The 11493-nt window shown below is 36.8% G+C and overlaps 1 protein-coding gene across 1 annotated transcript in view; it reads left to right on the top strand.

The window, feature by feature from the left end:
* The window catches only part of LOC144448620 (uncharacterized), a 15079-nt gene extending 13093 nt beyond the window's left edge, over positions 1-1986 (top strand). The window contains exons 10-12 of the mRNA XM_078138898.1: positions 53-197; positions 660-825; positions 1788-1986. Coding sequence (XP_077995024.1) covers positions 53-197; positions 660-825; positions 1788-1986 — 510 coding nt within the window. The remainder of the gene's footprint in view (positions 1-52; positions 198-659; positions 826-1787) is intronic.
* The last annotated feature ends 9507 nt before the right edge of the window (positions 1987-11493 follow it).

Genomic DNA, 11493 nt, shown 5'->3' with positions numbered 1-11493 from the left:
TTTTTTGAAAATACATTCCGCTTAATGTTATTTCCACATGTTACATTTTTAGTTGCTCCTGTACAACTTGACTGGTGATCCACTTTACGAGAAACGAGTGACGAAATACATAGACGAGTGGTTGCCTGGAGGGAAAGTACAGCGTACACCTAAAGGATTGGTGTTTCGATTTTATTGGGGATCACTACGATATCCAGGTAACGCACACTATGCTTTATATTAGTTGTTCGGTTCCTTGCACTAGTGTTACCTAAATGAATAGAGCGCAGCCAGCGGTAAGAATTGGGAAGGGGACTAGAACAGTGCAATCATACTTTTATACTAGTAATTATTTCAGATTTCATATCTGGCACAACTACCACTACAGACCAAGCAACATGACGTAACCACGTGCAGAATAACATAAACAGTTTTCGACTTTCTTTTCCTTCTGTTTGTTTATTTGATTTTAATTGTTTCCTGTTGTTTAGTCATCAATTGGTCACCTCGTGATCAGAAATAAATTGATTTTATTAATAAAATAGTTATTCGGAGAAGTGTTATAGCTCACTGGAAGTTATGTTTCGGCTCGGAGCTATTTCAACGAATTTAAACTGTCATACTTTTCATTTGAACCATATATACATAACATTTTTTTTATCAAATTCCTATTTCCATAGCAACAACGTCGTTTCTGGCCCTGGTTGCAGCCGAAAATGGAATGAACCGAGAAGATTATCGTAAATTTGCTAAGAGTCAGCTCCATTATATACTAGGGGATACAGGGCGTAGTTTTGTGTGCGGCTTTGGGAAGAATCCTCCGACACATCCCCACCATCGGAGCAGGTAAAGTGGTTTTAAGCCAAAACTGAACTTTGACCCGAACTTTAGCTTTGTCAACTCGTCAAGTTTCTTCATTTAGAAAATTTCATGTAGCAAATTTGAACTTGCAGTGATCTCTAATAGTACATGACATACTTTTCAGTTGCAATACATAAAATGAAACAGAAAAGGGTATTGCGCATGCGTAGCGGTGATTACTAGTTGGGATTAAACACATTAATTTATCAGTCGGAAACCCCCATTGGTAGTAATCGTCTAGTTCTGTTAAATGTATACAACTTTGATGTACACTATATTCTGTATTATATGAAAATCATACAAATCAAGATAGTAGCTATTTTAAATTCGGGTTTTCAAAACAAATTTAAAGGCCACACGGGCACGGTTAGACAACCATGATGGCTGAATCGTCTGACCGTATGGGGGCGTCCTACATTATCGCTCGTCAAAAAGTAGTGAAAACAATACAATGTACCTCGAAATTTCGAACAGATCATGCTAGTGGTCTTGAGATAGTGCTGCGCTGTATTGTTCTTCTTCGTTCAACCAAATAAAATACGACTGACCTAAGGGGCCTTGTCACTTCGAGTTGAACGAGAAATGACAAAAACCCAATATACGTGACGAGTGTTTTATTTCGGTTGAATGAAAACAAAATATTTGGGAGTGACATTACTATACAACCAAAAGCAAAAGTTATGAAAAATCGGAAAAGGACAGTGACGACTTTGAAACTTTACACTTACATTTCAAATACTGCAGAACGAATGACGAGACGAGGTTATACATATTTTTGGTTCGGATGCGTTCAACTTACCTTCGCGTTCATCATTCATATGTGTTAGCTGACTTACTTTGTGTTTATGTGGTTGTGTTTGAACTATTGATTGGCGTCACAAATTGTGACCAGATTTCTGACGATGTTTTTTTTCCTGCGTTTGTTTTGCTGTCTACACATCAAACAGTTCGTGTCCTGACCCACCTGCTAAATGTGCCTGGAATGTATTTAGTAACTCAGAACCAAACGCGCAAGTTTTAAACGGTGCTTTGGTCGGTGGTCCTGATGAAAATGATGCATATGAAGACATTAGAAGTGACTACTTCAAGAATGAAGTGACTATCGACTATAACGCTGGGTTCCATTCAGCTGTTGCAGGTATCTGACACACTCCCTCGTCTTTTTATACCCATCCATTGACATAGAGGGCGATATTCAAATTCAATATCAAAATTATGGTATGCATGCATGCAGTTAAATTGTGTGCTCTGACGTCAGAGTGCGTCACGTGACAGGTATCCATGTACTATATTTTAATTTTCCACTGAACATATACTTATGACACTATTTTTTCCAACTCAGTCGCTAATTATATCGATCACACCAACATTTGTAAGCCACCTGGGAAAGAAGACCATTTACAAATTTTGATTTGCATTTAAAAGTGTTTATGAACGTGCGTTTCATCTTGAACATCATTTTTGCAGTCAATTCTTTGTTTATCGTTAATTTAATCTTTAAAACAGTTTTGGGTCTAGTCTTCCTAAGCTGGTGGATTAAATTAATTGGTTAATCTACAGATTAGGAAAGAACGCTACCCATTGGCCAGTTATGCATTTAGTTAAATAAATTGAATATTCAGGACCAAATGAAAAGTGTTCTGAACAAACCCATGTTTATAAAATTATCTTTTGTTTACCATCCAGGTTTGCTACATTTGGATATAACAGATCAGTTGCCATGACAACCTAAATTATGCCTGGTATGAATGAAATCGTTCTCCTCGCTTCGACGTCATTTCCGGCAGTTCAGATACCTTGCAACTTCGTAAACGTTCTACGTATACGTTTATACGTACTAAGAAGCGTCTGTATCATAGTGTGATGTGTAGCACATGGACAAATACTTTACAACCGATGGAAAATTAAGCAATATGTACTTGTTCTAGGACTTACTCGCCTTTTGTGGCTTATTTAAAAGGTTTGCGCCATCAAAATGTTAATTTTTGTTACTAAGGTGCATACAAAATGGAACTTGTAGTTGGGCGACGAATGACTGCCTTTTCTAACATGCTAAACTGTATGTACTGAATTGATATACATCAAAGATTCGAATTTACCAGTAAAGTGATAACATTTCACACTCATTTACTCTGGAGCAAATATTGTTTCAGCTAAGTATTAAAGATGAAATAAGTTTACAGTTGAAATACACACGTCCATAGTATGACGACCATGTATTTACAGTATAGTTACATTTATATTTGAATTATACAATGAATCGTACAAGTACATACATACATACAGAAGACGCATGCTGTTGTCAAATCATATCTGCACCATGTGTGAAGCTGTGGTAAGTATACTAGAACGTTTCGGTCTTTACTTCTTATTCTTTGAAAGAAATTTTGAGTTCACCATCCTGATAATCATTTATTTCCCCACAGAGTTAAAACAGTGTTCGGCAGCCATATTGGATGGCGGCCATATTGGATTCTGAAATGTCTTAATTTGGATGATATTTTGACCTCAATTTCAAAACTTTGTACAGAGAACCCTGCTATTTTTTCTTTGTTTTGACTGAGAATGGGTTTGAGTTCCCCTGTGCAAGATAACAAAGTTTAAACACTTTATTACCGAGACACATCAAAGTTTCACGTTATAGGTATAAATAACAATTTCTGAAAGTGTTTCTGAAGGGCATTATTACCATCGGTTATGAATTTTTCTGTCTTATATATATTGTTTTTTAAAATATAGAAATATGTAAATGTTTTGATATACTTACATTTTTGGTTGATTTGTATTATGAATTTTGAAAGTTGACAATTAATATGATAATTTAAATGATTGAACATTCAGGAACTGCTTACACCACATCTCAGACACAAACATATAAAAACGTATTTTAAAAAACTAAAAAATGAGTAAAATTATAACAAATAAATTGATGAACAGGGGTATTTTTCGATCTAAGAAGACTGAGGGCGATACAAACGTCCAGGCAACTATGACCCCTTATTAGGTTTACGTGAAGTAAGCAATCGAAAATTTATGGTATAATTTTCAAGTAGTTCAATTCGATACAAAAGAAATGTTCCTCTTTGAGTTACAGTGATGAGCTTTACTATAAATACACGGATGCAGTCAACAATTTTGTCATTTATATTAATTTTTCACCGATATTCAAATTTATTATAGTTGAAATAATTATTTCTTAAATTGGTTTTTATTGTATTATTGAAAATGTCATATTTTTATCAGTTCTTTATTAAAGTATGAATTGTGAAAACATCTGCATATGCACCATAAGTTTATGAATACGAATACCTGGGTATAAATAAAAATACATAAGAATGAGTGAGAATGAACGAGAATTAGTGAGATTGAGTTAACATTAATATGAAATGAGAATGAGTGATATTGTGAATATGACTGATTGAGAATGAGTGCGAATGTGAACGAGTGAGAATGAGAATAGGTGAGAAAGAGAATAGGTGAGAATGACAATAGGAGAAAATGGTTGAGAATAACAATGGATAAGCATATGGCTGAGTGAGAATGAATACAAATGTCAATGGGTGTTGTTTTAAATGAAAACGACTGAGCCTGAGGATGGGTGAGAATGATTGAAAATGAGAATGAGTAAAACTGGTTGACAATAAGAACAAGTGGAAAATGTTGATAATGAGAAAAAATGAGGACGACTATGAATAAGTGGGAATGAGAATGAGGGAGAACAAAAGTGGCATGGTTACATCTTTTTCTTTAGATTTCAGTATGTAAGGTGTTGAACAAGACCACTGCACCGATGGCATATCTGCACAGTAAAGAACTGGACGGTGCTCTCACCTTAATTTCAAGTTCCTAAAATAACGCTTTCTTGTTATAAGCTGTAATATACTAGTGTTTGGATGGTGTGATTGAGTTTATCATCTGATTTAAAATATTAATTAAATGACAAAAACCCGAAAAATGTTCTGGATTTGGACCGCTAAGAACTTCATGCCCGGCCATAATTTGTGACGATCTGTGATTTATAGGTACGAAATGGTAAGCTTAAAAAGCTCACATTTGAACGTTTTCTGTTTGTAATCTTTGTTTCTCGCGTTAAACTTCCTTGCCATACAATAAGGACACATACATGGGCTTTTAGATCGTCTGAATTCGCGCCAAATCTACACAGTATACAATTTACTTAGTCTGCAGCAGGAGTGCGTTTGTTCACGCTCCGCTATTTTTTATTTTATTTTTTGAAAATTGATATGTATACTGTTTATGCACGTACATTATGTGTAACCTCTGTGAGGTTTTATTAACCATCTCATCAATTACTACTTTTTTTCATTGTAATTTGTTATTTATCGTCAATCGATGGACATTACAACGTTGTAAAAATGTTGTTCCACAGTTATAGCCCTATATTTCATTCAGTTGACAGACTGACTAAATTGTTTTGTAAAACGTAACACTTAATAAGGCCCTAGTATTATCCACCCCATCTACATACAAGAAATAACTGGAATTTTTTTATATGAGTGGACACTTTCAAGTGGTCATATGGATGATACGTGTGTACTTAATTTCAATGAAACAACTTTATAACGTGTTTCCTATCTAAAAAGGGTAAAACAAAATCAACCAAGTCCGTTTACATGTACGTAGGGGTGGGGCGATTCGTAAACAAATAATTAGTCAACAAAAAATGTATTTCTGGTCAGCGAGCGCATGACCTAACTACCCCTGCGCCGACCTATTGTTTTCCGTGTTTTTCCAGCACATGAATGCAGTCTGCAAATCTAGAGAGAAACACAAAAGTAACCTTCCCTACATTAATAGCCACTTCGGATTCAGTGAAGACAAGTGCAGAGCCAATCGTAAACAAGCAAATGACATCGGCCCTACATACACACTGCTAAAAAAGTAACTGCCATAAATACTAGATTGAGTGACAGGTTTGTTGAGAATTAATACAAATATCGCGTCGTTGCACCACTTCAGACAAAAATCCTACCAGAAACAATTCTTGATTTTTTTTTCGGCCTTAACACAATCAATTCGTCACGTCCAGTCTGGCTACGTGTGTCTGTCGCTTCCCATATATTGAAACGTCACCATGTATAAATAACCATACGTTATAATCTTTGTTACTTCATTAAATCTACCAGGCTGATGAGTATTTTTAGTCATTCATAAAAACAAAGTTGTTTGATTACTTGACAATATTTTAATTATAAGAGATTAATTACCTGGTATGTTACTCGCTAAAAGATTCTATATTGTTGATAATGAGATTCCCGTCATTTTTCATGAGGAAAGTGAAAGAATTTATCTTGATCGTGTCCGTCTGTTCACAGAAAAGGAGCAACACTTTGTCTGTCGTCTGCATGACAGTTTGAATGCAGAAGTGAACACATATACAGTAAATGCCTAGAAAAGGGACCAGTTAAAGTTGAAATTCTTTCAGATGCAATATTCAGGAATAACATAATGTCGATGGCTGACAATGATGTTAAGGTGCTAATATTTATATGTTTGATTTCGAAATTTGAAGAATAGTGTAATAACAAAAGTTTCTTACCTCTACAATAATGTTCCCAGGGGTTTGCAAAGATCTTCAAAGTTGAAGGCAGAAGTAAAATTGTCCGTTTGAACAGCGCATGCGTGATATGACAGGCGACGGTCCACGCAACACGTGACAGATTTGAGCCAATCAACTATGCACATGAGAGACTGCATTTACATTACGTACGCACACAGACAAACAAACAAACAAACAAACAAACAAATGAACAAAGAAACAAACAAACAAACACACACACACACACACACACACACACACACACACACACACACACACAAATACATCACAATCTCATGATGTCTACTTTTCTACGGTCGGACGACCTTTCATGTGATTGTGCGATATATTGCGTAACGTTCCTAATGAACTTGAATAAAACCATTGACGAACACATTTCATCCTGCTCTGACCCCATTTACCAATGGTAGCGACGCCTGTGAAACTTATTCAACTCATGCAATAGGTAATAGAACCAACTTGTAACAGATGACCTACTACCGTGTCTAATTGCACAATTTCAACAGTTTTATTTTCATCAAGTCAAGTTTTGGTTTACAGCAGATATTGAATGCTAAAGAACAGGTGCATTATTAGAAATAAGAAAATCAAATAAACGTTCCACGATAACTAATGAAATAAGTTTTCATTGTATTTACAAATACCCATCAGAGTTTGTTTTGTTGGGGACCAATCCAATAATAAAGGAGTAGTTGTAGAACTTGAAAAACTTAAATATGATTAGAACAGTATATTACTACCGCTATATTAAGAATAACAGTGTCGTTCAGTATATTGTTAATTGAGTTCACTCTTTCTGTGCGAAAATTAAAGTCATGTGATGTGTTTAAGGCTGTTTTTTTTTTCTGTATACATGTGTGATGTGTCTTTTCTGTATACATGTGTGTATAATGTTTGTCTCTCTTTCTATCTTTTACCTCGTTCCTTCCTCGAGCTTTTTTCCCATCAGCTTCTTTCTGCCTCTCTCGACTAGCTCAGTCTTTCTCTGTATCTGTCTATCCCTGTTCATCTCTCCCTCTCTCTACCTATCGACTTCTGTCTTTCTCCCTCCCTCCACCATCGTCTTTCCTTATATTTATTCCCCTCTTCCTTGGTCTATCATTACTTCACACTCCATTTCGTGTCTCCTTCAGGCTACCCTACCCTCTGCCTCCCTACCTCCATCTGTCCGTCCATCCGTCTGTCTGTCTGTCTGTCTGTCTGTCTGTCTGGCTGGCTGGCTGTCTGTCTCTGTCTCTTTGTCCATCTGTTTTCTTGTTTGGGTGTATATGTCTGCCTTTCTGAATATCCCCTCTTGCTGTCTCTCTCTGTCTCTAACCCCTTCCGTCTTTATTAGCTCACTCCCGCCTTCCCTCCCCCTGCCCCCACCCTTGTCTTCCCATCCCTCCCCTCGGATTTTTCCTCCCCTCATTTCCTCCCTTCGTCTGTCTGTCTGTCTGTCTGTCTGTATCTCTGTCTGTCTGCCTGTCTGTGTCTGTCTGTCTGTATGTCTGTATCTCTGTCTGTCTGTCTGTCTGTCTGTCTGTCTGTCTGTCTGTATCTCTGTCTGTCTGCCTGCCTGTGTCTGTCTGTATCTCTGTCTGTCTGTCTATCTGTCTCTGTCTGTCTGTCTGTCTCTCTCTCTCTCTCTCTCCCTCCATCCCTCCCTCCCTCCCTCCCCCCCCCCTCTCTCTCTCTCTCTCTCTCTCTCTCTCTCTCTCTCTCTCTCTCTCTCTCTCTCTCTCTCTCTCTCTCTCTCTCTCTCTCTCTCTCTCTCTCTCTCTCTCTCTCTCTCTCTCTCTCTCTCTCCGCATTCTGATGTTATGAAAGACTCTCGCTCCCCAAATGCAAGTCATGTTGCTCAAAGAGAAAAATACCTTAGACTTGTTTGTATAATCTTGTCAGTAGTTGACATATTTCTACCTCTGGCTGAAAATGGAAAATGACACCATTTCAACTTAAATTTATTCTCTAATTTATTCTCAAATATCACCTTTTACGTTAAACAGCCATCCTCAGTTGTGTTTTGGAATATGTGACAACACTCAGCCAAAATAAGCTCATGTCGTATGTAACATTTAACAGTCTGCATATATTTAATAGGTCCGGCTGACATATTTCCTAACCCCAGTCGTCGTGCCGTAAATTGGCGCCACGTATCGACTGATCTCCCGCGCAGAGGATGTGATTGACAGCGTGGCATCATTCAACTTGAATGCGGCCACAAAAGACATACCAAAAGTTGACAGCACAAAGTCACTTCAAATTGAACATGCCAATTTTATCTTCTGCTATCCTTGGTGACGTTGATCAACGAATTGCAATCAATTTGGCTCTTTTCGTATTGGTTTGACAGAGAAAATTAAAATGCTATAATGCCAGGCAATTCAGACTTGCTTATTACCAACTTAGCGCCTTAATATGGTTGAAAAGAAGGTAGAAACCGTTAATCTTCATACGGATGTGTATATTATATTGGTAATATTACTATCCGATCTTTTAGTATTCGGTCAAAGAGTCCACTGCTCTACTTATGAAATATTGAGATCAATGATGACTGGGTCACACTGTATCCTTCATCTTGAACGAAACGCCATTGTTTTTACGATGGTTACAAATATCCGATAATTTGTAATGGCATAAGTCGTAACTCTGGCTTAATTGGCATCAACAATTTAGTAAATAATCGTAGAAAACGGTTACATATGCGATTTAGAAAAAATGAAAGACCACAACTTTATTTCAAAAATTGAAAAAAATAATTGCGCAAACAGTTTTGGCGGCCGCGGGAAGGCGCTTATTTTCTATCTCAGGCTGATCAAGGAATACTGTTACTTTAATAGTCATGTTATACATTCCTGATTTGACCAAATCTTATGTATTTCTGTAACCCTTATCTGGGGATAAACGGAGGTATGTTCCGCGTTATTGGAATAACGAAAGACTTGACTTGACTAAAGAAAACTAAAACAGGTCCTTTGTTTGGCAAATAGCAGAATTAATCACCGTGGCCATAAGTACCGACATGCAATAATCCGTACGTCTTATACCAGTACATTTGAGGAGACACTGTACAATAATTTTCTTAATAGTTACACCTGTGTGTACATATGACGTAATATTGCCTTGAAGTAGCGGATACAGTGTATAATGTAGTATAGTGATTAGAACAGCAAACAAACAGAACATTAATCAACCTCTGACGTGTTTTTTCGAGGTGTTGATGAGGTAAGGTTACTTTGGAAGTGACTACATATGACCATAACTGCGTTACGTTCCATTATAGAGGATTCGTTGGTGTATTTAAATCACTAAGCTGAAAACATACCTAGTTAGATGTTAGTTCATCTGTTATTGTATGTACCAATAGTGATACTTTATTGTTTTGTTTATTGTATGACCTCAGGAAGAGGGCTAACAGTGACCAGTTCGACTTTCTCTGTTGTTAATAATCCACACAATCAACTTTCAATATGAAATGGCGTCATCAAGAAACTTATGACGTAATTTTTAGAATAAAACAACTACGTCATTCTATAAATGGTAGTTGAGAGTTCTGCCAGTAGCTTTAAAATAACAAGCTATGACTTTGTACAAGAACTTGATCACTGTCGATATATTTTCATAGGATCATAGAAAACATTGACACCACATCCTCTAATCAACGTCCAACTTAGTTCTGTATATTTACAGCAGCCTTTCGAAAAAGCTGTGATTATATTGGTTAGAGAACTATGGGCGAAAATGGTCGGCTGTCTTTATCATGATAAACTTTGTAAAATAAATTACAACTATTCCGAGGGCTTCACATTTGGCATGTGCATCACATAGGATGGATGTAAATGCTAATAGAATGAAGCCTGCCAGGTTTTCTGTTTTCATGTGTTATGAATCATATCGGTTTGGTTTCCTTTTTTTATAAACACTTCTTATCATTCCTATATATACATAATTATTTTTTAAGTTGAAGTGGAGCTTAAATCGTGTCGTCAATAATGACCCGCTACATCACGCCAATGCATCATTCAGACTCTGAACTTGAAATAGAACCACCTCGCACCCCCACCCCATCATAAAAAGTATAGATTAATCGATTGCATGGTTGACACATGACTTCCACTCCATGGACTAAACGGGTATTGTGTCTACGCGCGATAGAATGAGTCGAACTTTTTTGTCCTAGCTTGACCCACCCCCTTAAGATAAAATGTTATTGTAGGTATTGATTTATATCGCACCTGTAATTGCCAGACATACTTACTAGTCGCTGAGACTCAGTCCATTGGTGAGGTCCCCCTGTACAACCGTGTCACTGGGTGACCGTTGCAGTTATTGAACTTTGTACAAATATCGATTGTTGAATCATCAATTACCATTACAAATAAGAAGTCTTGAAGTATTTACGGCCTTTAAATGGATATTACGTCACGCAATTTGATAAGAGAGGAATTATTTCACGGTTTTTGGTGTGATCGGATCGGACGATAGCAGATCACAATACCCGAGGTGTCGCTTATCTTGCTAATATTGATCGATATAGGGATTACAAACACATACATGTTCATGTATGTGTAACCGTATCACCAAGGGAAAGGTCCTTTTAAAATAGGGAGGGGTGTCAACTGACTGAACATAAATATCGTTGGCGTATTTTTTGTTATTCATGAAGATAACATATTTCTATATGTTCGATATATGTTCGATAAATTTTTAATAATGATTACAATTGTTTGATAAACAAATACATGTATTATATTATAAAGACGGAGTAAAAGAACTTTCCTTTTTATGTCAAAACTTAAACCGATTTCTCTTCTGTTCAAGTGTCCTCTCATTTGCATAAACTGTCCTTCTATTTAGGAAATAGACCAAGTGTCAAAATCCAATGATCAAAACTCAAGTTGATATTGCATCGATGACTCGGGTCAATAAACCAGCTAGTCTGGTATGGTATGAAATCAATCGTTTTCGTTGTTCGTTCTCACCAACGAATTTATGTTTGTTTCGTGACCCTACATAGACAGCAATGACGTCATCGGTCTGTTGTTTGGGGAAAGGGAGATTAGACCGCTCCCACAACGACTGATCTGTCA

This window comes from Glandiceps talaboti, chromosome 17 (genome assembly GCF_964340395.1).
Source record: "Glandiceps talaboti chromosome 17, keGlaTala1.1, whole genome shotgun sequence".
Classification (NCBI taxonomy): Eukaryota; Metazoa; Hemichordata; class Enteropneusta; family Spengelidae; genus Glandiceps; species Glandiceps talaboti.
This window is presented reverse-complemented; position numbering and strand designations above follow the sequence as displayed.